Here is a 27,480-nt window from a genome sequence, read left to right on the forward strand (position 1 = left end):
TCCAGGTATGGATATATTTGAATTCCTCTTTGTCTGCATTATGCAATTACTGGTGCCAGGCATTTTGTGAAAACTCTGGGCGCAGTAGATAAGCCAAAGGGCAGCGCAGAGAATTGGTAATGGGTTGAACCTGCAATGAAATGGAGGTATCTTCTGCAACTTTGTCTGATAGGGACATGCAGGTATGCCTCCTTGAGGTCCAACATTACTAGCCATGCTTCCTTGCCCAACATGGGAAGTAGCTGCTGTAGTGTTAGCATCTTGAATTTGGGTACTTGTAAGTGTTTAGAATTGAAAGGTCTAGAATTGGTCTCCAGGCATTGTCCTTTCTGGGAACTAGAAAGAGTCTTGAGTAAAATCATTGGCCTTGCTCTGGAGTAGGTACCAGTTGAATGGCTCTCATGTCTATGAGAGCTGTAATTTGTTTTTGTGCCTCTGCCCATTGATTTTGTGGCAGGTTTGGCATTCCTCTTTTCATTGGCAAGGTGTGAAAGTGGAATCTGTATCCTCATAAAATTATGTCTAGGACCCATTTGTCCTTTGTGACAATGTGCCAGTTGTCTGCAAAAAGTGCGGGTTTTCCCCCCAAGGGGGCTGCCAAGAGAGTATTGCTTGGCCAGATGAGGTGCAAGTCACTAAGTTTGCCTTCTGGTGGTTTGAGACCTGTCTTCTCCTCCCTTCTGTGTTGTAGAGCCCCATTGGCGAGGTTTATACTGGGCTTGTGGTTGTCCTCTGCCCCTTGGGCATCTGTATTTACCCCTCTGTGGTCTGGCAGTGGCTGGAAAGGACCAATTTTATGTTGGCCAGTTTCTGCTGACGCGAGGGGGTTGTACTTGAAGGAAATCTTTGACTGTCTGCATAGATTTTGCCTTATCTTCCATTTTCTTTAAAACTTCTTCTGCTTTAACTCCAAAAAGAACATCTTGCTGTAAGGGAGCATCTAGTAGTTTTGCTTTAACATGATCAGGCAGAGTTTGTTCCTTTAAACAAGCATGCCTACGTATAACAGAAATAATGCTCTGCAGGAGGCCTCCAAAGAATCAAACCCACATTGTAAGGTATGTTTGCCCACCTGCTCAGTGGCGTGCAACAGATCCTGTATTTCTTTCAATTCAGATTGTTGAAGGAGAGAGGTTATTCTTTGCTTTAACTGAGAGATTAGAAATTGCTGATACTTAAGCATGTGAAATTGACAATTCAGTGCCCTCATAGCTAGTGTGGCTGAGGTGTAAACCTTTTTCCCCCACCTGTCTAGTGCTCTAGAATCCCTCTCAGAAGGTACTGGGTTTTTAGCCATAGAAGCCTTAGCCCCCTTGGGACCCTATGAGATAGTCTCTGGGTCAGCTACAGGGCTTTTGTAAAGAAATTTGTGGCAATCAGGCACTCTATAGTATCTGTCAGGCTTAGCCGGAGCAGGAGGTACAGAGTCTGGGTTGAAACTGGATTCTAAATAGACATCATCCACAATGTCTAAAACTGGTGGGATGGCAAGTGGTCTGTGTTGGGGGAGTAAAAGACACTATCTGAGCCTTTTCTTTGAATCAGAGTAGTCCTGACCTTCCCAGTGAAAATGTTCCCTCATAGTGTGTAAAGTTTCCCCAAAGGAGTAGTCTTCAGGAGGAGAAGCTGAGGGAATAGAGTCCTCAGCATCAGAATCTTCATAAGGAGAGAAGGAGTAGTCTTGGTCCTCAGAGGAGTCTGAAGAAATGGACATTTGCTCAGAGGATGCATAATCTTCCTCTTGTCTAGGCCTTTTGTCAGGAGGGGGCTGGGAACCCCTGATTAAAGAAATCAAATCTTCAGCCATTTTGAGCATCTGTTTCTTAAGCATGGGGCCTTGAACAGGAGACTGAAGTGCAGTCCTTTTATATTTAGGAGTCGTCTTCGACTTAGAAAACATTTTAATGGTGAGGGTCATCGGTCTGAAAGTGCCTTCAGAAACCGATGGCGTTTCTGTAGTACCGACGTCTTTTGTAGCAAAGTCGTCGGAAGGGCCTGAAGTAAAAGGCTGCGTCGGCCTGGTACATTCCGTCAAAATTTCCGTAGCGGTCTCGGGTTCCAGATCTGCGGTAATCAGGGGCTGCGCCGGAGCCTCACTGAGGACTGGAGAACCGGAGATGGGATCGGCCGAGCCCTTGGAATCTGGCTTAGGCCTGGGCTGTCTGTCCTTATCCCTGCGTTTTTTGTGCACGCCGGTAGTCTGTTGCTCCGACGGCATGGTGTAGCTAAATTTCCTACCGAAGTAGTGTCGTGCAAAATCAAAGCGTCTTTTAATAGTACGCTTATTAAACCTAGCAAAAAACCGACAAGAAGTGACGTCGTGGTCTGGGCCTAGGCAAGGTATGCAATAAGAATGAAAATCCTTATGAGGTATTTGCTTCCCACAAGAAACACAATTGTTAACTTTTTCTGACATCGGTCTGAGGCAAGAAAAGTTTCCCCAACAGGGTACTTAGCTTTATAGAAGACTTCGGTCTGAAATTCGAATTCGAAAATCTCAGGAGTCTGCCGACCGGCACTTGCGAACTGCTTCTGCTTCGGGCACCGCGCGGCAAGAAAGACTGGAGAAAATTACGTTGGTTGCATTATATATACCCCTGGCGCACTGACGTCAGGGAAGAGGCGACAGCAACCGACGCCGGACCAAGACTTTCGAATTCCGGCAGACTGCGGGACCGCCTGACGACAGGATAACCCAAGTGTGATGACTGCAGCAGTGTTACACGATGAACATCTGCCTAAGCAATGGATATAAAAAAATAGGTGGGTCTGTACTGTAATGAGCTGAAATGGCAGAGGCATGGATCTTAATTGATGAGAAGGATAGGCCTTTGTCCAGCATCTCTGATATTGTAAAATCTGAGGAATATTTGGAGCAAGCATGTCAATTCCTTGTGCCTGGTTCCAAGCACAGAATCTCTTCCATTTTTCTGCATAAGATTTCCTGGTGCTGGGCCTCCTGGCCTCCAAAATGACATCCATAACCGCTTTAGAGAGAGGTGTATTCTGAATGGTTACAGTATTCGCCATGGGGGTAGGAATGTGTGCCCCCCTGCTTGCTTATGTACCACAGGACTGTGGTGTTGTCCGTCCTTAGCAGCAGCTGTCCTGGATGAAGTAGGTCCTTGAAGGCTGTCAGGGCATTTTGTACAGCTACCATCTTTTTTTGATTGATGTATAGATGCCTTTCGCTTGGGGGCGATGTGCCCTGAATACATTTTCCTGCCATGTGGGCCCCCCAGGCATAATCTGATGCATCTGCTGTTAGTGTTTGCCTGGCTGTGGGTAAAGCGAATGGCTGTCCCTTGTTGTGGTGACAGGCCTGTGTCCACCATCGAAACTCCTGTTGCAGACAGGGAATGAGGGAAATTAATTTTTCCAGGCTGTGGCAATGTTGAGTCCAAACACTTTTTAGGTACCACTGTAGTTTCCTCATATGCAGTCTTGCATATGGAATTAGCAGAATGCAGGAGGCCATGTAGCCCAGAGCCTGCAGAATTTTTCTTGCAGATAACTGGGTCTTTGTTGCCATGTTTTCGAAGTAAGAAGTCAGATGCCTTTGTCTGGCGTGAGATAAGCCATCTGGGCAGTTGTATTTAAGCTTGCACCCAGGAATATTATCTCTTGAGAGGGTACTAGTTTTGATTTCTTTTCGTTTACTGTGTACCCTAGGCAAATTAGCAATCTTTTTACAAACGCCAGATGCTTTAGAAGAATGTCCTTGCTCTCTGCTTGAATAAGGCAGTCATCCAAGTAGGGATATATTTGAATTCCTTTTTCTGCAAAATGCAATTACTGGTGCCAGGCATTTTTTGAAGATCCTGGGCACAGTAGATAAGCCAAAGGGCAGTGCAGGGAAAGTACAGTTTTGTACCTACCATAAATGTAGATGTTCGAAGATCCACATTGCTGCAGTCCTTACACTTGGGTAGTCCGCTGTCCTCGGTCAGCCCGAATATCAAAGTATAAGGCTGACGTCGGTCAAGGCGCATTTGACTGACATCAGGACGTCAGGGTACAAATGCGCATGACCGACGTCATATCCTCAGTCTTTTCTTGCCCCAGATGTCAGAAGACCCTAAAAATAAAGGTCAAAACCAAAAGACAGCAAACAAACAACCAACCATCCTAACACTAAAAATATGTACAATATATACAATATACATCATATTGACAACCCAACCCACACAACCGCCTCTAACTACAGAGGGGAAGGAGGGAGGGTAAATTGGACTGCAGCAATGTGGATCTTCGAACATCTACATTTATGGTAGGTACAAAACTGTACTATGTTCTTCATCTCACATTGCTGCAGTCCTTACACTTGGGTAGAATACCAAAGCAGAGGTAAGGGAGGATGGCCAAACTATAAGGAAGCAGGAGCTGCCAAAATGCCCTGCAAAACAGCAGTGGCAAAACCAGCCCTGGATTTAGAGTAAAGTGGTAGGTGATAATGCCTAGAGAAAGTATGCACTGAACTCCAAGTAGCTGCCTCCAAAATATCCTTAGTTGCCACCCCTCAAAAAAGCTGTCGAAGTGGCAGTAGCCCTAGTGGAATGAGGCCTAATCCCAGCTGGAATCTCCTTGCCATGATGGGCATAACAGAAAGCCATGCAAAACCCAATCCACTTAGAAATAGTTTGTTTTGACACAGGCTTGCCCTGAGAACTCAAAGCAAAAGAAACAAATAACTGCTGAGACTGCCTGAACCCTTTAGTTCTGTCCAAATAATATCGCAACTGCCTGTGTACATCTAAAGTGTGCAAAATCTTTTCCCCTTTATTTTGGGGATTTGCATAAAAAGTAGGCAAATGAATAGTTTGGTTTAAAGCCACACTAGAAACCACTTTAGGCATAAAGGAAGGATTAGTACGTAAAGATACCCTATCCTTATGGAAAATTAAGAAAGGCTCAACCGCCATAAGGGCCTGCAACTCAGAAACCCTTCTTGCAGAGGCAATAGCCAACAAAAAAGCAGTCTTCCATGATAAAAACTTTAATTCAGTAGTAGCTGCAGGCTCAAAAGGTTGTAGAGTGAGTTTCTCCAACACAAAATTGAGATCCCAAGCAGGAGTAGGAGCTCTTCGTGGGGGCCTTATATTCTTTGCCCCTCTAAGAAACTGCTTGAACAAAGGATGAGAAAACAATGGTGGGTCACAATCATAGTGAGCCGAAATTGCTGCAGCATGAACCTTAATAGAAGAGAAGGACAAACCTTTGTCCAGTAACTCAGTAAGATATTGAAGAGCCACACTTAAATTAGGCTCAGAAACATCAAAATCCTTTGCTGCACTCCAAAATAAAAATCTCTTCCATTTATCCGCGTACACTGTCCTTGTACTAGGCCTTCTAGCTTCCAAAATAACATTCAAAACTTGCTGTGGAAGTGGAGGCCCACTATGGTTCAAAACAGAATATGCCAGGCTGTTAGGTGCAGAGAGTGAAGCTTGACATTGAGCAAATGACTGTCCTCCTGAGACAACAGGTGTGGAATCGAAGGCAAAGGCCATGGAGGCTTCCGCACCAGGCTTCTCAGTAATGGGTACCAATGCTGTCGAGGCTAATCTGGAGCTATCAAAATCATCCTTGGCTTGTCTTGTCTGACCTTTAGTAGTACCTTTGGGAGGAGAGGCAGAGGCGGAAAGGCATACACATGAAGATTGCTCCAATTGAAAGAAAGAGCATCCACTTTCCAAGCTGTGGGATGAAACCTTTTTGTGCAAAACTTTGGCAGCTGGTGGTTTAGTGGAGAAGCGAACAGATCTATGTCTGGAGTTCCCCATGACACTGTCAATTTCTGAAATACATGAGGATCCAATTTCCACTCGTGGGGATCCATAATTTGTCTGCTCAACACATCTGCTAAGGAGTTCTGTGCTCCGGCAGAAACCTTGCCTGAAGATTTAGCTGTAAACTGAGAGCAGTCTCCCACAAGATCATTGCTTGCCTGCATAGAGGATAAGAATGTGTTCCCCTTGCTTGTTGATGTACCACATGACAGTTGTGTTGTCTGTTAGAATCAACACCTGCCCTGGAAGAAGTAAATCCTTGAAAGCTATTAATGCAAACTGGACTGCTAACATCTCTTTCAAGTTGATATGCAGATGTTGTAGTCTGGCAGGCCACTTGTCTTGTATCCACTTTCCATTCAGATGAGCTCCCCAAGCTTTGTCTGAGGCATCTGTCGTTAGAATCTGACTCGCCTCTGGCCGGGTCACAGAGAGTCCCTTGTTTAGGTGACATTCCTGAGCCCACCACAACAATTCCTTTTGAATGCAAGGTATTATTTGAATGACAGTGTCCAAATCCTGGCAGTGCTGTGTCCATACATTTTTGAAATACCATTGTAGCTTCCTCATATGCAGTTTGGCATTGGGAAGCACCAGAATACAAGATGCCATGAACCCCAAGGCTTGAAGGACTGTCCTTGCAGTCAGCCTGGACTGATGAGACAACTGATGAAAGTAAAGGGAAAGATTCTTTTGTTTGTCCGGGGTCAAAAAGGCCATCTGGGATGCTTATTTCAGTCTCACACCCAGAAAGCACATGTCTTGAGAGGGTACTAGACTGGACTTTATTTCGTTCACAGAATACCCCAGGCATCTTAGCACTGCTATCACATAATCCAAATGATGAAGAAGCTTGTCCCTTCCTTGAGCCAGAATCAGGCAATCGTCCAAATAAGGATAGATCTGTATTCCTTTTAACCTGAGGAAAGCTATCACTGGAGCCAGAACTTTCGTGAACACTCTGGGCGCAGTAGATAAGCCAAAGGGCAATGCAGAGAACTGATAATGAGAAGTCCCAGCTCGAAAACGCAGATACTTCCTGCAACTCAGTCTGATAGGAACATGAAGATAAGCCTCCTTGAGATCCAAAGTTACCATCCAATGATCTTTGCCCAGCAGAGGTAAAAGCTGCTGTAACGTCAACATTTTGAACTTGGGAATGTCCAGATAAGTGTTGAGGATAGATAAGTCCAAAATTGGTCTCCACGTGTTCCCTTTCTTTGGTACTAGGAACAGGCGAGAATAAAATCCTAGGCCCACTTCTGGCATAGGGACCGGCTGTATGGCCCCTATTTGGAGTAACAGAGAAATTTGCTTGTGAGCCTCTATTCTTTGTTGAGGAGGAATGTCTGGCATGCCTTTGAAAGGAGGCAAGGTATGGAAATAAAACCTGTAACCGTGGTGTATGATATCCAATACCCATCTGTCTTGGGTAATTAAACTCCAATTTTCTTTGAAAAGTGCCAACCTTCCTCCCAAAGGTGCTGCCAGGCGAGAAGGCTCTGGCAGCTGAAAAGGTAGGTCATTGGGTCTGTTTACGTAAGCACTGACCCCTGCCCTCACCGAAGACTGTGCAGGAGAACTCCCTGTTCTAGGCCTGAAAGAGCCCTGAGCTCTGCCCCTACCACGTCTAGATCTACCCCTAGACTGGGAATCAAAAGAAGGATACGTCCACCCCTTAGTAGGCCAATTTCTACTAAACTTTGGAGGCTGAACCTGCAAAAAATCTTTAACAGTCTGCATAGACTTAGCCTTGTCTTCCATTTTCTTTAAAACTGCCTCAACAGGAGGACCAAACAACACATCAGATTGTAAAGGAGCATCTAAAATCCTTGTTTTAACATGGTCAGATAAATTCTGATCCCTCAGCCAGGCGTGCCTGCGAAGAACTGACCCAGTGGCAGCCACCCTAGACGAGGCCTGTACAGCATCAAAACCACATTGCAAAGAATGCTTACCCACCTGTTCAGAAACATGTACTAAATCTTGTAACTCTTTACAATCAATACCTTCCGCCAGAGCATCAACCTTAGACTTCAATTGTGAAAGGAGATAGTTTTGGTATTTCAACATGTGAAACTGGCAATTCAAAGCCCTCATAGCTAGAGTGGAAGAAGTATAAACTTTCTTTCCCCATCTATCCAAGGCCCTGGCCTCTTTATCTGTAGGAACCGGATTCTTGACAACAGAAGCCTTAACACCTTTAGGCCCCTGACTAACAGTTTCTGGGTCTGCCCTAGGACTCTTAAAAAGATACTTATGAGCTTCAGGCACCCTGTAATACCTATCCGGTTTAACAGGAGCAGGAGGCAAAGAATCAGGATTAAGAGCAGCCTCTGTAAAAACATCTTCCACCACATCCAAAACAGGAGGTATAGCCAAAGGTCTATGCTGGGGTAAAAACAAAAATTCCCTAAGCCTTTTCCTGCAATCAGAGAAGTCCTGACCTTCCCACTTAAAATGCTCCCTCATGGAATGAAGAGTTTCTGAAAAAGAAAAATCCTCAGGAGGAGAGGCAGAAGGAGTAGAATCATCCACATCAGAATCAGAATAAGGAGAATACTCCTGCAAGTCTTCAGCCGAAGACTCTGAAACATCCGAAGCCTGCTCAAAACTCCCAAGCTCAGGCTCCACCCTAGGCCTCTTATCAGGAGGGGGCAAAGAACCCCTAATCAAAGTAATCAAATCTTCTGCCATTTTAAGCATATGCTTCTTGGGCACAGTTCCTGAAGAACTAGGGGTGACACCAACTGAAGCTAAACCTGGCCTGCCTCTGGGAGAAACCTTGGAAACAGAAGGAGAGGGCCTAACCACCCTAGGAAGGGAGGGGAGTACAGTAACCCGAGAAGCCCCTTCAGCCTGACCTGCCTCCTGAGAGGCCACATCCTGCAATAACAAAGTCTCTCCCTGGGATCCCAAAGAAACCTCCGGTGGAACTACCGGCTCCACCGACACCTCTAAAGAACCGGCGTCCGGTACGGACGGTTCTTCTAGCCTAGGCTTAACTGCTTTGTCCTTGCGCTTCTTCGAAGAAGCGGGCGTCGGAGCATCCGACGGCATTTTATAATTGCACCGCTTCCCGAAGACTAACCTGGCACAATCTAACCTTCTCTTTATAGTGCGCTTATTGAATCTAGCACAAGAGCGACACCCAACAACATTGTGCTCAGGCCCTAAACAAGGAATACACAAAGTATGATAATCTCTATGCGGTATCTGTTTCCCACAAGAAATACAATTATTAACTTTTTCTGACATCCGGTAAACCACTGAGGCAAGAAAAAACTAAAATATTCCCCAACGGGGTACTTAGCCAACTTTGACTCGGTCTGAAACTCCGAAATCGAAAAATTTCAGAACGCCAACCGGCACTTGCAATGCTGCTTCTGCATCGGACCATGCGGCAAAAAAGACTGAGGATATGACGTCGGTCATGCGCATTTGTACCCTGACGTCCTGATGTCAGTCAAATGCGCCTTGACCGACGTCAGCCTTATACTTTGATATTCGGGCCGACCGAGGACAGCGGACTACCCAAGTGTAAGGACTGCAGCAATGTGAGATGAAGAACATTTGGTAATGCATTGAGCCTGCTATGAATCTGAGGTATCTTCTGCAAGATTGTCTGATTGGGACATGCAGGTATGCCTCCTTGAGGTCCAAAGTAACTAGCCAAGCCTTCTCGCCCAGCATGGGCAGAAGTTGATGTAGTATTAACATTTTGAATTTTGAAACATCCAGGAAAGTATTTAGGATTGACAGGTCCAGTATTGGTCTCCAGGCTTTGTCCTTTCTGGGTACTAAGAAAAGTCTTGAGTAAAATCCTTGTCCCTGTTCTTGCTGTGGAACTTTTCGAACAGCTCCCATGTCCATAAGAGCAGCAATCTGTTTTTGTGCCTCTGCCCATTGGTTTTGTGGCAGGACTGGCATACCTTTTGGTTTTGGAAGCGTGTGGAAGTGGAACCTGTAACCCTGAGAAACAATATTCAGCACCCAATGGTCCTGGGTGATCATGTATGTGCCAATTGTTTGAGAAAAGTGCTATCTTCTCCCCTAGGGATGCTGTCAAAAGGTAAGTGCTTGGCATTTGCAGAGGGAAGTCATTGGGACTGTTTCCTATAAGGTTGTGATTTGTCTTCCCCTCCTTTGGGGGCTGAAGCACCCCATTGTTTAGATCTGTAGGAGCCTTGGGGCTGAGATCTGCCTCTTGGGTGTCTGTATCTGCCTCTTTGTGGCCTGTCTTGACACTGGAAAGGACCAATTTTTTGAAGGCTAGTTTCTGCTGAATCTAGGTGGTTGAACCTGTAAGAAATATTTCACTGTCTGCATTGACTTTGCATTATCCTCCATTTTCTTTAACACCTCTTCTGCCTTAAAACCAAACAAAACATCATGCTGTAATGGAGCACCCAATAATTTTACTTTTAACATGGTCAAGTAAACTTTGTTCTTTCAACCAAGCAAGCCTTCGAATAACAGAGCCTGTAACTGCGGCTCTACAAGAAGCCTCTAATGAATCAAAACCACATTGCAGAGTATGCTTTCCCACTTGTTCAACTGCATGCAATAAATCCTGCATTTCCTTACTGTCAGGACCTTCTGTATTTGAAACCATTTTCTGTTTTAACAATGACATGAGGTACTGTTGATATTTAAGCATGTAGTTTAAAGCTCTTACAGCTAAAGTAGCAGAAGTGTAAACCCCCCCCCCCCATCTGTCCAGAGCTCTGAAAACCCTATCCGAGGGGACAGGATTTTTAGCAGTGGAAGCCTTATCCCCTTTTGGACCCTGAGAAATTGTTTCTGGGTCTGCAGCGGGTTTTTGTAAAGAAATTTATGAGAGTCAGGGACTCTGTAGTACCTGTCTGGCTTGACTGGTGCAGGGGGTAAAGAATCAGGCGATAGACTGGATTCAGAAAAAACATCATCAACAATATCAAGCACAGGGAGGATAGCCAGGGGCCTGTGCTGAGGCAGTAAAAGGAAGTCTCAGAGCCTTTTCTTGGATTCTGAATAATCCTGGCTCTCCCAATGGAAATGATCCCTCATGGTGTGCAGGGTTTCCCCAAAAGAATAATCCTCAGGCGGAGAGGTTGAAGGTATGGACTCTTCTGCATCAGAGTCCTCATAGGGAGGGAGAGAATATCCCTGATCAGAAGAGGAATCAGAGGAAATGAAAACCTGGTCAGAGGAATCATAATCAGTGTCTTGCCTAGGCCTTTTGTCAGGAGGGGGATGGGAACCCCTGATTAAAGTAATTAGGTCTTCGGCCATTTTAAGCATCTGTTTCTTTGGCATGGATGACTGTTCAGGAGAATGCTGTACTTGTTTCCTTGTCTTTAATGGTGCTTTTGACTTTGCCTTGGCTGCTGTAGTGGGCTTAATTGTAAGCTGTGAAGATCTGAAAACACCCTCAGAAGCAGATGCCTGCTCAGCGGCTCCGGACCCATCTGAGGGTATAGTTTCCGTAGGCCCAATACTTTGAGTTTCCACAGGCCTTGGTGTCTCCACGTGGCTGTCGGTTACGGCCTGTGGCTCTGAGGTAGCGGGTGTCAGGGGCTGCGCCTCACTGAGAACCGGCGACTGGCCTAGAAGAGGCTTCGTCATCGGTTTTGGACCTCGGATGCCTGTCCTTTTCTTTGTCTTTGCGCTTTTTATAAATTCCGGTCGTCGGCTGTTCCGACGGCATTATGTAATTAAACCTTCGGTCAAGATAATGAAAAGCAAAATCAAACCGACGTTTAATAGTGCGTTTATTGAATCTAGCACAAAACCGACAACTAGTGACGTTGTGGTCAGGGCCTAGGAAAGGAATACAGTAAGAGTGAAAGTCCTTATGAGGTATTTGCTTCCCACAAGAAATACAATTATTAACTTTTACTGACATCGGTCTGGAGCAAGAAAAAGTTTCCCCAACAGGGTACTTAGCTTTATTGAAGACTTCGGTTCTGAAACTCAATTTTGAAAATCTCAGGAGTCGGCCGACCGGCACTTGCGAACTGCTTTTGCTTCGGGCACCACACGGCAAGAAAGACTGAAGAAAATGGCGTTGGTTGCAACTTTTATACCCCTGGCGCACGGACGTCAGGGAAGAGGCGACAGCAACAGACGTCGGACCAAGACTTTGGAACTCGTGCCGACTGCGGGGTCGCCTGCCAGCAGGATAACCCAAGTGTAATGACTGCAACAGTGAAACACGATGAACATCAGCTAATGTTACTGGTAAAAGCAGTCTGGACTAACAACTGTTTTGCCTATTCAGAGGAAATTTTCTTCAGAAACAGCTTGAACAACACAACAGCAAGTCTGGTCTTTCTGCAATGTTTTACTACACCTCTACTCTTCTTGCCTTTGTTCTCAAAATTCTAGCTTTAGTACAATTGCTCTGTGGAATTCTCAGACCATATAATGTGCTTAATTTAGGTAAAAAAAATTGAAACATTTAATATAATAAGGGTTTAACCTCCAGTTATGTCCAGATTTTGATGATGGATGGGTTAATCAGCCCTTAATAATGAAACAAACAAAAAGCTAAAGGGGTGCATAACATTGCCATTTTTGCTGTAATGTAGCTTTTGTTGAAGCAGGTAGGGAAGTGCAGACGCAATGTTAATGGTGACACCTTCCTGGGAATGCCTTAAACTACTCTAGTCAAATGGAAGTGGGGGGAGTGGGATATACTTAAAAAAAGTGCCACACTGAAGCAGAGTTCCGCTTGAAATATCAGTTCTGACCTTCATTTTCCATTCACAGTGCATGCTCATAATATACCTTTGCTTCTAGGCCATAAGCTGAGCAGTACCTGCCTTTTTTGTTACGGACTTATTGCTGTACAAAAACAGAAATTGTTACACGAGTTTGCATTTGCTCAATGAACAGTAAGTGTGATATGCTGGGATAAACACTGTACTGCTTCAAATGGACACAAGTAGATTCTGAAAATGTACTGCATAACACAGTGTGCAGTGCATTTAAAAAAAACTTTAACAGGAAAGCATTCAGACATGCATGACATCTAATAATCTGTATGACTGACATGAGCTTGAGCTGGAGCATATACACATATGTATGGTAAGGAAGAGTGAACCCCCCACACACGGTTTTGATTCTAACTACATTTCTAAGATTTTGCACCTATTTCCAATGATGCTGCACACAGCTACATTTCTAAGATTTTCCACATACTTCCAATGATGCTGCACACCTGCACACAGGTAATCACTGCATGAAAACTAATGTCCTCCTCCTTTCTAGAGACAAAATCTGTCTCAGATGCCTACCTTCCCACCAGCCTGCCGGGTTTTCTCCACTTTGCTGTCATTGCTGGAGGTGCTGGCATCGCCAGGTGACACTCCACGAGCCCTTGACCTCAGCTCTTCACTTGGACTAGAAACCTCCTTCTTCCGCCCACTGCGCATCGACATCTGTTAAAAGATTGCCAAAAGCTACTAAAGAATTAGGTCCTACTTGTCACCAGAATCTCTGTCCTACCACCATAACAAACACAGCATATTTATTCTAGAATCACACAGAAAAGAAAACCATCCAACTTTTCTGTAATATTTTCCAAGAATAAAGCATGCACTTAAAGTACTCGGCTTCCCCAAAGTCCTGCAGGACTGTCTGTAAATAACTTGTTTCCACTCATGTTATGACTGAAAGACATACTGCACTTATTCCAACCTAATTTTTTTAAAGAGCAGCAACATGCAAATGTAAATTCTTTCCTTCACTATACCTCGCCTCTTTAACCTAAAGCACCACATATAAATTAAGCATGATTTCAAAATTCCCCATTTACTATATTATCTTCACCCGATTCTGTTTTCTCTCTTTTTACACTCTCACAGATTTCCACTGAGTACCTTAACAGCTCCTTCCTAAACGCAGCCCTGTTGTCAGTGAGCAACCCCCTCCCTCACCAGCTTTTATGAAAGCACAGCCAAAAAGGGTAACCTGTCTTGGGATCCAGGGAGTAAGGACTCTTAACCGGGTCTGCCAGACACATTCAGCAAGTCAGCACCCTGCAGCTGCTCAAGTTAGAATCTCTAACCACAAGGAGTAACTTGCAATGACGTGTCAAGATATTTGTCACTCCTCCCTGGCCTTGTCCCTCTGAACAGACAGATAGAAAAGCACAGTACTACTGTGGGAACTAAATTCACCAAGTCTCAGTATTGCAGAAACAGAACTCACCCTCAAGTCTTGGTGAGTACTTTCACTTGGTGGACGCTGTTTGTTGAAAATTCCACCAAGATGCTACTGATATTATACAATGTGGAGAAAGTTGGGTAAAAAAAAATGGGTGTATAGTTCTCGATAAAAAAAAAGTGTGCCCAATCTGTGTACACTCACTGGTACCTGGACTGGCAGCATTGAATCCTCAGGACATGAAAACATTCTTACTACAAGGTTAGGCCAGGTTTGGGGGGTGGAAAAGGGGTGCCCCCCTTGGCAAAAGGAAATTGTTTATCCACAAAAACTGACAGGACAAAAAAAAAGAGGTGTACAGACAATAAAGTGAACTTTTGAGGACAACGACAAAATTATGTACTGTTAGTATTATGCAAGAAATCAGAATTTCCAGACAGAGAATGTTTAGAAAATGTAGGCAGAAACGATGAAAGAAAAACAATACAACCAACCTTGTGCGACCTGCAGCAGGAGGAAACTCTATGGCACATGGCAGGTGTTACGAAGAGCACTCCTGAGTAACAAATACTGATTTTTATACATTTTAATTATGCCCTGACTTAGGAATGAGGTCCATTCCAATCAAGGTATGCAACAAACCTAAGCATTTTAAGAAATTAAATCAAGCCTTGTCAGCATGCAAAACTCTTGGCCTCTACCAGAGGTCATAGTGACCTATCAAAACCCTCCCACCCCAGACCAGGAGTACTACCAATCTGGAGATTCATCCTACTCCTACTGTCAATCAACTTCCCCCCGTCAGTCCTACAAGCTTCTAATGGCCCCTGCATCACCAGTGGTGACAAGTGACACCTACCTACAGTAGAGACAAAGCCATTAGAGGAAGCAGGGCATACAACTTTATGGACAAGTAAACTGACCACAGTTTTCCTGCTGAAACAAGAATAATTTGTTAGAAATGTGTACCTAAATCAATGGGAATAAAAAAAAAAAAAAAAAATGAAAAAAAGGTGACAATCTCTAGAGATGCTCAAAACACTAACTTAGGGTACTTCCCTACAATTGTGATGAGACTGAAAGAAAAGGAAAGGCAAACCGCTATGCCATACTGTAAAGACCCAAACTACACTGAGAAGATGAAGTCCTGCCTGAAAAAAGTACAGTTTTGTACCTACCATAAATGTGGATGTCCGATAGGTATGCATCTGCAGTCATCACATATGGGTAGTCCTGCCTCAGGCAGCCTTTCGGTCGGCCGGATTCCAAAGTCTGGGTCTGGCCTCGGCTGGTGTCGCACTTTCCCCGACGTCAGAGCGTCTGGGGTATAAAAGCATCAGCCGACGCCATTTTCCTCAGTTTTTCTTGCCCCAGACGCCAGGTGCCCTCTAAGGAAGGCTAAAATTTGGAGATATGCACTGCAAAAACAAATCCAAACATGCACAGTACTATAAAAACAAATACACCATAATAGATCCCCCCAGCTAGCTATAAGAGGGGTAAGTACCCAAGAAGTATACCACAGAGGGGAAGGAGGGAGGGTAAACCTGACTACAGATGCATACCTATCAGACATCTACATTTATGGTAAGTACAAAACTGTACTATGTCCTTCAAGGATGCATCTGCAGTCATCACATATGGGTAGAATACCATAGCCAATCTGGGGGTGGAGGTACTAAGTAAAGGATGGTGCAGCTAAAATACCCTGCAGGACTGCCGTAGAAAAGCCTGCTCTGGATTTGGAGTATAAAGGTAAATTGTAATGCTTGGCAAATGTATGCACGGAGCTCCATGTAGCAGCTTCTAAAATGTCCTTGGTAGCCACCCCTCTTAGGAAGGCTGTGGTGGTGGCTGTGGCTCTCGTGGAATGAGGTCTAATGTCAGCTGGCACAGTTTTTCCATGGAAGGAGTAACAAATACGAATGCAATTTCCTATCCATTTTGAAATTGTCTGTTTGGAAATTGCTTTTCCTTGTGCCCCAGCAGCATAGGCTACAAACAGCTGGTCAGTCTTTCTGTAACTTTTAGTTCTGTCCAAGTAGTAGCGCAACTGTCTGTGTATGTCCAGGGTGTGCAGAAGTTTCTCCCCTTTATTTTGTGGTTGTGGGAAGAATGTAGGCAAGTGAATAGCTTGGTTCAAAGATACCCTGGATACCACTTTTGGCATAAATGTAGGATTGGTTCTCAAAGAAACTCTGTCCTGATGAAAGATAAGAAATGGCTGTACTGCCATTAGAGCTTGTAACTCAGATACTCTTCTTGCTGAGGTTATGGCCAGAAGGAAGGCAGTTTTCCAAGACAGAAACTGTAGATCTGCAGATGCTGCTGGTTCAAAGGGAGGAAGTGTTAGTTTTTCCCAACACGAAGTTAAGGTCCCAAGTAGGTAGAGGTGGTTTCCTTGGAGGATTGATGTTTTTGATTCCTCTTAGAAACTGTCTCAGGAGAGGATGAGAGAAGACAGGTGGATTAACATTGTATTCTGCTGAAATTGCTGAGGCATGTATCTTAATGGAAGACTAAGACAGGCCGTTGTGGAACAATTCTGCCAAACATTCCAGTATATGTGCCATGTTCATCACTGTCACATCTAGGCCCTTTGTTGTGTTCCAAGTGTGAAATCTTTTCCATTTTGCTGAATATGCCTTCCTTTGTGGAAGGCCATCGAGCTTCCATAATAATATCCTTCACTCTCTGGGATAGCTTATCCTGAGGAGGAGTCATGGTATTTTCCAGGCAGTTAGCTGCAAGGTTTTCAGGTTGGAATGCAGAGTCTTGAAATTGTGCTGCGTCAGTAGAAGTGGCCATAGGGGGAGAGGCCACGGTTTTGTCTGTGACATGCTCTTTAACAGTGGGTACCAGTGCTGTCTTGGCCAGTTTGGAGCTATCGGAATCACTCTGGGCTGCTCTGTCCTGATCTTCAGTAAGACCTTGGTCATTAATGGGAGAGGTGGAAAAGCATACACTGTTAGAGCTTTCCAGCTGAAAGAGACCGCGTCCACTTTCCATGCTTGTGGGTGGTATGTCCTTGAGCAGAATTTCTTCAGTTGATGATTGTGGGGGGAGGTGAACAGATCTATTTCCGGCCTTCCCCATGATTGTGTTACGAGTAAGAAGATGTCTGGGTGCAGCATCCATTCGTGTGCATCCATGATATTTCTGCTTAAGCTGTCTGCCAGTATATTGCCTTTCCCTGGCACGAACTGGGACTGCAGCTGTATATTGAGTTTCAAGCAAAGCTCCCATAGATTCATTGCCAGTCTGCAAAGAGGGTAGGAATGGGTGCCTCCTTGCTTGTTTATGTACCACATAACTGTGGTGTTGCCTGTCCTTATCAGTAGGTGGCCTTGATGAAGAAAAGGTTTGAAGGCCTCGATTGCTTGCATCACTGCCAGCATTTCCTTTTGGTTTATGTGCATGCGCAGCTCTCTTTGCGACCATAGCCCTTGGATACATCTGCCCTCCATGTGTGCTCCCCAACCTTGGTCTGAAGCGTCCGTAGTGATGGTTTGGTTGGCTCTTGGCTTGCTGAAGGGCAACCCGCTGTTCGACTGGCAGGCTTGAGCCCAAGTTTCTAAGCTGTGACTGTGCTGAGTCCATAAACTCCTTAGGTACCATTGTAATTTTCTCATATGCAGCCTTGCTTGTGGGATCAGAAGAACGCAAGATGCCATGTAACCCAGGGCCTGCAGGATTTTCCTTGCAGTCAGCTGAGTTTGCCTTGTCAGATTCTTGAAGTAATCCAGTAGTTGTTTTTGTTTTTCTTCTGTGACAAAGGCCATTTGGGTGGTTGTGTCTAGATCTTCACCTAGAAAAGTTATTCTTTGGGATGGAACAAGTCTTGATTTGTGGATGTTGACTGTATATCCCAAGGCCTGCAGTAGGTGGATGGCATAATCCAAGTCCTTTAACAAAGTTTGCTTGCTGTCCGCTTATATAAGGCAGTCGTCCAGATATGGGTAAATTTGAATCCCCTGAAGTCTGCAGTGTGCAATTACTGATGCCAGGCATTTCGTGAATACTCTGGGCCCAGTAGATAAGCCAAAGGGCAATGCTGAGAATTGATAATGCTCTGACCCTGCAAGAAATCTGAGGTGTCTTCTGCAACTTTGTCTGATAGGGACATGCAGGTATGCCTCCTTGAGGTCTAGAGTCACCAGCCAAGACCCCTTGCCCAGCATGGGAAGGAGTTGCTGTAGAGTCAGCATTTTGAATTTTGGCACAATGAGGTAAGTATTCAGTGCGGACAAGTCGAGAATAGGCCTCCATTGATTTTCTTTTCTTGGAACAAGGAATAATCTGGAGTAAAATCCTTGGCCTTGTTCTGAAAGAGGTACCTTTTCTATAGCTTTCATTTGTATTAAGTTGGAAATTTGTTTCAAAGCCTCTGCCCTCTGATTTGGTGGCAGGTCTGGCATGCCTTTTCTTTTTGGCAATGTGTGGAAATGGAACCTGTATCCTTTGTCTATTATTTGCAGTGTCCATGTGTCCCTTGTAATGCTGTGCCAATTTTTGAAAATAAAGAAAGCTTTCCGTCCAAAGGTGCTTCTAATTGAGCCCTGGTCGTGAGTCAAAACAAAGTCATTGAGTCTGTCCTGGTGTAGCAGCTGTAGTTCCTGCACTACCTCTCTGGTTGGGAGGCTGCCATTGACGGCCTCTGTAGGAGCCTCTAGCTTGCCCTCTACCTTTGGCACGCCTATTCCTGCCTCTCTGAGATCTGTCTGAGTCCGGAAAGGACCAATTCTTAGTAGGCCAATTTCTGCTGAATCTCAGTGGTTGGACTTGCAGAAAGTCTTTGACTGTTTGCACAGATTTTGCCTTTTCTTCAAATTTCTTTAAGACCTCTTGAGCCGTGGAACCAAATAATTTTTGCTTTTCCATAGGAGCATCCAAAAGCTTAGCTTTAACATGGTCTGGCAGAGATTGTTCCTTCAGCCAAGCATGCCTACGTATGACTGCACCTGTCATAGCTGACCTACATGAAGCTTCCAATACATCATAACCACACTGCAAGAAATGGTTACTAACCTGCTGGGAGTTATGTACCAGATCCTGAAGGGATTTGCGATCAAGGGGTTCAGAAGAAGACAGTTTCTTATGCAATTCATCTAACATACTCTTGGTACTGTATCATATGAAATTGACAATTTAATGCCCTCATGGAAAGAGTTGCAGAAGTATACACTTTCTTACCTCATCTCTCTAAAGCTCTGGACTCCCTTTCAGAGGGTAGAGGACTTCTAGCAGTGGCAGCTGCAACCCCTTTTGGGCCCTGGGAAATAGTTTCTGGATCAGCAGAGTGGGCCTTGTACAGGTGTAGATGTGAGTCCGGGACCCTGTAGTACCTATCAAATTTGGCAGGAGCCGGGGGGAGAGAGTCAGGGGCTGTACTAGCATCAGAGTACACATCATCAATAATAGTCTAAACAGGAGGTATAGCTAAAGGCCTATGCTGAGGTAAATGTAAAAAGGTCCTTAATCTCTTTCTAGAATCAGAGAATTCCTGACCCTGCCATTGAAAATGTTCTCTCATAAAGTGTAATGTCTCTCCAAAGGAAAACTCTTCAAGAAGGGAGGCCAAGGGAATAGATTCTTCAGCATCAGAATCCTCGTAGGCCGAATAAGCCTCCTCCTGGTGGTCTGACAGAGTAGAGCCATCAGTGGACTCATCTGAGGAGTGGGGGTCAGAGGGCTCAACCCTGGGCCTTTTGTCTGGAGGTGGTTGAGAGCCCCTGTCCGGATGAGGTTGACAACCTCTAATTAAGAAGATAAGATCCTCTGCTAAGCTAAGAATCTGTGAGCCAGTAGAAGGTCTCTGAGATGTAACCTTGGGATGCAAAGCTTTAGTAAGTTTAGCAGCTTTAGCCCTAGAGAAAGACTTAATGGACATGGATGCAGGAGGTCTGGCTGCACCTCATGCAGAAGTAGACTTGTCTAAAGGAATGGTGTCGGAAGGTTCCTGGACACCAGTTTCAGAAGGTAATTCAATAACGGACTCGGCCGGGGCCTCCGGGGCCGAGGTAGTCGGTTGTGCGGTTTCCGTAATCGGAAGTACCAAGGACTCTGTTTCAGCCGAGACCGGGACACTCGCGGTAGGCCTGATCGTGGTTTCAGCCGAAACCGTGGCCCGCGTGTCGGTCCTTGTCCTTCTGTTTCTTAACTAAATGCGAAGTCGGAGTCTCCGACGGCATCTTGTAAGCAAAACTAGCCCCAAAGAATTCCTCTGCAAACTCCGACAGACGTCTAAGAGTTCGTCGGTTGAAGGAAGCACAGGCTGAACAGGCCAAGACGTCGTGGTCTGGGCCTAGGCAGGGGAGGCAGTAAGAGCGGAAATCCTTATGAGGTATTTGTTTCCCACAAGTTAAACAATTAACTTAATCTGACATCGGCTGAGGCAAGAAAGAGTCCCCAACGGGGTACTTAGCTTTTTCGAAGTCTTCGGTAGCTGAATCACAGGAGATGGCCGACCGGTACTTGCGAACTGCTTCTGCTTCGGGCACCACGTGGCAAGAAAGACTGAGGAAAATGGCGTCGGCTGATGCTTTTATACCCCAGACGCTCTGACGCTCCGAGGCCAGACCCAGACTTTGGAATCCGGCCGACTGAAGGGCTGCCTGAGGCAGGACAACCCATATGTGATGACTGCAGATGCATCCTTGAAGGACATCAAAAAGTACAGTTTTGTACCTACCATAAATGTAGATGTCCGATAGGTATGCATCTGCAGTCCTAACATATGGGTTGTCCTGCCTCAGGCAGCCCTTCGGCCGGATTCCAAAGTCTGGGTCTGGCCTCGGCTGATGTCGCACTTCACCCGACGTCATAGCTGCTGTTTATTGGGTATAAAGGCATCAGCCGACGCCATTTTCCTCAGTGTTTCTTGCCCCAGATGCCAGGTGCCCTCTAGGAAGGCTAAATTTGGATAAATGCAAATAATTCCAAACAGTAGAGAGCAAACAATATAAATATATATATATATATATATATATATATATATATATATATATATACACATATATACATACAAATACACCATAATAGATTCCCCCAGCTAGCTAAAAGAGGGGTAAATACCCTAGGAATACCACAGAGGGGAAGGAGGGTGGGTAATCCTGACTGCAGATGCATACCTATCGGACATCTACATTTATGGTAGGTACAAAACTGTACTATGTCCTTCAAGGATGCATCTGCAGTCCTAACATATGGGTAGAATACCATAGCCAAACTGGGGAGGAGGCACTAAGATAAAGATGGTGTAGTCAAGATCCCTTGCAAAACAGCAGTTGCAAAACCTGCTCGGGATCTAGAGTATAAGGAAGATTATAATGCTTGGCAAATGTATGCACGGAGCTCCAAGTAGCAGCTTCTAAAATGTCTTTGGTAGCCACTCCTCGTAGGAAAGCTGTAGTGGTGGCTGTAGCTCTTGTGGAATGAGGTCTGATATTATCAGGAGTTGTCTTTCCATGAAAAGAGTAGCAAAATCGAATGCAATTTCCTATCCATTTTGAGATTGTCTGTTTTGAAATTGCTTTTCCTTGCATTCCTGTTGCATATGCTACCAGAAGCTGGTCAGTTTTTCTGCTGGTCTTAGTTCTGTCCAGATAGTAGCGTAATTGTCTGTGCACATCCAAGGTATGTAGCAGTCTTTCCCCCCTATTCTGTGGGTTGGGGAAGAATGCAGGTAAATGAATCGCTTGGTTCAATGATACTCTGGAGACCACTTTTGGCATAAAGGTAGGGTTAGTTCTCAGAGACTCTGTCCTGATGGAAGATAAGGAAGGGTTGTACTGCCATCAATGCCTGTAACTCAGATACCCTTTTTGCTGAAGTAATTGCTAGCAGGAAAGCAGTTTTCCAAGACAAGAATTGTAATTCTGCTGTTGCTGCTGGTTCAAAGGGGGAAGTGTTAACTTTTCCAGCACAAAGTTGAGATCCCATGTAGGTAAAGGTGGTTTCCTTGGAGGTTTTACATTTTTGATTCCTCTCAAGAACTGCCTGAGTAGAGGATGAGAGAAGACAGGAGGATCCATGTTGTATTCCGCTGAAATTGCTGATGCATGAATCTTAATGGAGGAGTAGGACAGGCCATTGTGGAACAGCTCTGCTAAATATTCCAGGATGTGTGCTATGTTTGCCAATGAGACATTTTCTCCCTTTGCTGCACTCCAAATGAGGTATCTTTTCCACTTGGCTGAATAAGTCTTCCTTGTGGAGGGCCTGCGTGCCTCCAGGATAATGTCCTTAACCCTCTGAGATAAACCTGGGTTATTTTGTTTTATGCAATATTCCAAGCAGCTAGCTGCAGTTTTTTCAAGTTTGGATGTAGGATCTTGTAGATGTCCTGTGTTAGTAGTAAGGGACGTAGAGGTAGAGGCCATGCGTGTGTCCGAGACATGCTTCTCAGTAGCGGGTACCAATGCTGCCTCGGCCAGTCTGGAGCTATCAGAATTACCCTTGGCTGATCCTCTCTGATCTTCAGTAGAACTTTGTACATCAAGGGAAGAGGTGGAAATGCATATGCTGTCAGGTTTTTCCAGCTGAAGGAAAGGGAGTCCACCCTCCAAGCAAGTGGGTGGTATGCTCTTGTGCAGAATTTCTTCAATTGGTGATTGTGTGGGGAGGCAAACAGGTCTATCTGTGGTAGTCCCCATTTCTTTGTTATGGCTTTGAAGATATCTGGATGCAGCATCCATTCGTGAGCATCCGTGGTAGTTCTGCTTAAGGTGTCTGCTAGTGAATTTTCTTTTCCTGGTACAAATCTGGCCTGAAGTTGAATGTTGAGGTTCAAGGCCACATTCCACAGGTCCATTGCCATCCGGCATAGAGGATATGAATATGTACCTCCCTGTTTGTTGATGTACCACATGACTGTGGTATTGTCCGTCCTTATCAGCAGATGACCCTTTTGAAGGAGTGGTCTGAATGCCTGGATCGCATGTTTCACTGCCAGCATCTCCTTTAGATTTATGTGTAGATTCAGCTGGTCTTGGGTCCATAGGCCTTGTATACACTTGTCCACCATGTGTGCCCCCCCATCCTAGGTCTGAGGCGTCCGTGGTGATGGTCTGGTTTGGATGAGGTTTGTGGAAAGGCAAGCCTCTGTTCAACTGACAGGCCTGAGCCCACCACAGGAATTCTTGCTTCAGGCATGGAATTATTGGAATCTGGGCTTCTAGACTGTGCTTGTGTTGAGACCATACATTCCTTAGGTACCAGTGTAGCTTTCTCATATGCAGCCTGGCATGCGGAACCAATATTATGCAGGATGCCATGTAGCCCAGGGCTTGCAGGACTTTCCTTGCAGTAAGCTGAGTTTGTGTTGTCAATGTCATGAAGTAGACTGGTAGTTGCTTTTGTTTTTCTTCTGTGAGAAAAGCCATCTGAGTTGATGTATCTAGTTCTGCACCCAAGAATGTTATCCTTTGGGATGGTACTAGTCTTGACTTTTGCATGTTGACTGTGTATCCCAAGGCTTGCAACAGTTGTATGACATTTTCCAAATCTTTTGTTAACTTTGCCTTGTTGTCCGCTTGTATTAGGCAGTCGTCCAGGTATGGGTAAATTTGAATTCCTGAAGTCTGCAATGAGCAATTACTGATGCCAGGCATTTCGTGAATACTCTGGGCGCAGTAGATAAGCCAAAAGGCAATGCTGAGAATTGATAATGCTCTGATCCTGCAAGAAATCTGAGGTGTCTTCTGCAATCTGGTCGTATAGGGACGTGCAGGTATGCCTCCTTGAGATCTAGAGTCACCAGCCAAGACTCCTTGCCCAGCATGGGAAGAAGTTGCTGGAGGGTCAGCATTTTGAATTTTGGAACAATGAGGTATGTGTTCAGTGCGGACAAGTCTAGAATAGGTCTCCATTGATTTTCTTTTCTTGGTACAAGGAAAAGCCTGGAATAAAATCCTTGGCCTTGTTCCACAGGTGGCACCTCTTCTATAGCTCTCATCCTTAGTAAGTTGTTGATTTGTCTTAGAGCGTCTGTTTTTTGGCTTGGTGGTAGGTTTGGCATTCCTCTCTTTTTTGGTAGAGTGTGGAAGTGAAACCTGTAGCCCTTGTCTATTGTTTGTAAAGTCCATTTGTCTCCTGTAATGTAATGCCAGTTGTCGGAGAATAAGGCTAGTTTTCCACCCAAGGGTGCTTCCAGTTGTTCCCTGGTAGGCGGAACTAGAGCCAAGTCATTGTGTCTGCCCTGTGGAAGTGGTTGTAGTTGATTCTGTGGCAGTACTTCTCTGGTTGGTAGGTTCCCACTGACGTCCCCTGTAGGCACCCCTAGATTGACCTCTGCCTCTTGGGCGTCTATTTCTGCCTCTCTGCGCTCTGGAGTTGTCTGGAAAGGACCAATTCTTCGAAGGCCAATTTCTGCTAAACCTCGGAGGTTGGTCCTGTAAGAAATCCTTGACTGTTTGGACAGATTATGCTTTTTCTTCCACCTTCTTTAGAACCTCCTGTGCAGGGGAGCAAAACAAACTTTGTTTCTCCATGGGAGCATCTAGGAGTTTTGACTTAACATGGTCTGGTAAGGATTGTTCTTTTAACCAGGCATGCCTTGAATCACTATTCCAGTCATAGCTGATCTAAAGGAAGCCTCCAGTGCATCATAGCCACATTTTAAGAAATGGTTACTGACCTGCTGAGAGTTATGTACCAAATCCTGAAGGGACTTGCGGTCTAAAGGTTCAGGAGAAGACAGTTTTTTATTTAGCTGGTCTAACAAAAATTCCTGGTACTGAATCATGTGAAATTGACAGTTCAAGGCCCTGGCCGAAAGAGTAGCAGAAGTATAAACCTTTTTACCCCATCTCTCTAATGCTCTAGATTCCCTTTCAGAGGGAAGAGGGTTTTTGGCAGAGGCAGCTGCCACACCTTTAGGGCCCTATGAAATGGTTTCAGGGTCTGCAACAGGAGCCTTATACAAATGGTAGTGTGTGTCCGGAACCCTGTAATATCTGTCTGGCTTGGCAGGGGCCGGAGGAAGAGAATCAGGAGCAGTACAGGCATCATTATATGCATCATCAACAACTGTTAGTACTGGCGGAATGGCTAGAGGCCTATGCTGTGGTAAGTGTAAAAAAGTCCTTAGCCTTTTCCTTGAATCTGAAAAATCCTGGCATCGGCTGAGGCAAGAAAGAGTCCCCAACGGGGTACTTAGCTTTTTAGAAGTCTTCGGTAGTAGAAATCTCTGGATCTGACCCGGCACTTGCGAACAGCTTCTGCTTCGGGCACCACGCGGCAAGAAAGACTGAGGAAAATGGCGTCGGCTGATGCCTTTATACCCAATAAACAGCAGCTATGACGTCGGGTGAAGTGCGACATCAGCCGAGGCCAGACCCAGACTTTGGAATCCGGCCGACCGAAGGGCTGCCTGAGGCAGGACAACCCATATGTTAGGACTGCAGATGCATCCTTGAAGGACATCTATGACAGTATGAATCTCACCACTATACCAACACAATGCAAACAACAAAGAGCATCACCAAGAAATCAGAATTGCACAGAAGACTAGCATGTTATCAAAAAACATTTTCTTGGTTTCATTTTGAAAGTTTCAAAAAGACTGCCCCCAAAAAGCAACATACAAAAAATCCAGTCATATTTAAATGGTTAGATGTCAGCAGGCTATGAGTTCAGTGTTTTACATGCAGGGTAGATTCCCCCCTTAAATACATACTTGTATGATACCATAAGAAACGCATCAAAAACTTAAACCACAATGCACTCTGTTTGCATTTTAACTCATTTAATATCATAAAAACTGTTAATACTCCTTTACTTGTACTAGATAGATATTAAATATTAATGTAGTTGAGTTTGCCATTGTATAAGTTTTACAGGGTTGCCACCTATCAGTTTTTTTTTTTGGACTATCCAGAAATCAAACCGATTGACGGGTAGTCATGAAAGCAATGTATGAACTCTGGTATTCTGTTTCAAAAAAGAAAACAGACTATCGGAGTTTGTTAAATTGGCGGATTTACTATGCTTTTCTACAGAAAAGAATAGTAAATCGGCAGAAAGAATGCTTCAGGAATGGAAAAAGAGGGTGCTCCCCATTAGTTGATGTCATGAAGACGTCACAAAACAGGCAGAACGTGGATGGTAGAGTGGGTGGAAATGGGCAGGGTTATGGGTAATGCAAGGGGTGTGGCCTTGGTCCGGTTTTAGCCACAATAAAAGGTGGCATCTCTAAAGCTTTAAGATGAAACTTTTAAAACCCTTGTGCATAGCATGGTTTTGGAATAACTGATGCAGATATGAACAACAAATACTTGATGCCTAGAGGCATCAGGAGGAGTTAACTGCAGATGCACCTGGAGGCGTCACTCGGATGTAAAGAGTTAAATGGTAATGATGCTTCTCAGTCACAGAAAACATGAAAAGTGAAGCATTTAAGTTACAGATGAAAATAGTAAAACAAGACATGCAGCTAAAACACAAAAACAATATACATAAACTGGTAACACAATGAAACCTCCAGTTAATACAATGTGCTCAGAAATGAAATGTATGACATTTATACTAATTCCCAAAACATTTGTTTTAAAATTGATAACCAGCACTCCAACACAGGAAAGTGCCAGTTACCAGCACTCCAACACAGGAAAAGTACAGTTTTGTACCTACCATAAATGTAGATGTCCGAATTGGATAGCATCTGCAGTCATAACAACTGGGTTGTCCTGTCGTCAGGCAGCCCTTCAGTCGGCCGGATTCCAAAGTCCGGGTCCGGCTTCGGCTGATGTCGCACTTCACCCGACGTCATCTCTGTTGGTCTTCGGGTATAAAAGCATCAGCCGACGCCATTTTCTTCAGTGTTTCTTGCCCCAGATGCCAGAAGCCCTATAGAAGGCTAAAAATTTTGGATAGATGCCAATGTTTCCAAAAGATAGAGGTAAACACAAAAATAAGCATGTATGTACATAAATACAAACAAATACACCATGAAAGAAATCCCCACTAGCTAGCTATTAGAAGGGTAAACACCCTAGGAGTACCACAGAGGGGAAGGAGGGAGGGTAATCCTGACTGCAGATGCTATCCAATTCGGACATCTACATTTATGGTAGGTACAAAACTGTACTATGTCCTTCATGGATGCATCTGCAGTCATAACAACTGGGTAGAATACCATAGCCAACTAGGGGAGGAGGATAAAAGTAGATTATGGTGTGTTTAGGATCCCTTGCAGAACAGCAGTGGCAAACCCTGCTCGGGATCTGGAATATAGAGGTAAATTATAATGCTTGGCAAATGTATGCACGGAGGTCCAAGTAGCCGCCTCAATAATGTCTTTGGTAGCCACTCCTCGTAAGAAGGCCGTGGTAGTGGCTGTTGCCCTTGTAGAATGAGGTCTTATGTTCTGTGGAATTGGTTTTCCATGGAAGGAGTAACAGAATATTATGCAATTTCCTATCCATTTGGAGATTGTCTGTTTGGAAATAGCTTTTCCTTCCCTTCCTGTTGCATAGGCTACGAAAAGTTGGTCAGTCTTTCTGCTACTTTTTGTTCTGTCCAAGTAGTAGCGTAGCTGTCT

At 44.8% G+C, this 27,480-nt stretch overlaps 1 protein-coding gene across 3 annotated transcripts in view; it reads right to left on the reverse strand.

Moving 5' to 3' along the window:
- Positions 1-27,480, reverse strand: part of ATN1 (atrophin 1) — a 1,096,428-nt gene that overhangs the window by 702,212 nt on the left and 366,736 nt on the right. The window contains exon 3 of one of the 3 annotated variants that reach the window (XM_044079598.1): positions 13,070-13,213. The exons of 1 other annotated variant lie outside the window; for it this stretch is intronic. In XM_044079598.1, the coding sequence (XP_043935533.1) occupies positions 13,070-13,213 (144 nt within the window). Of the gene's footprint in view, positions 1-13,069; positions 13,235-27,480 lie in introns of all 3 variants that reach the window. One more of the 3 variants, XM_044079599.1, reaches the window with a different exon arrangement.

The sequence above is a fragment of the Protopterus annectens genome, chromosome 8.part0, assembly GCF_019279795.1.
Source record: "Protopterus annectens isolate FY-2018-M chromosome 8.part0, PAN1.0, whole genome shotgun sequence".
Lineage (NCBI taxonomy): Eukaryota > Metazoa > Chordata > Ceratodontiformes > Protopteridae > Protopterus > Protopterus annectens.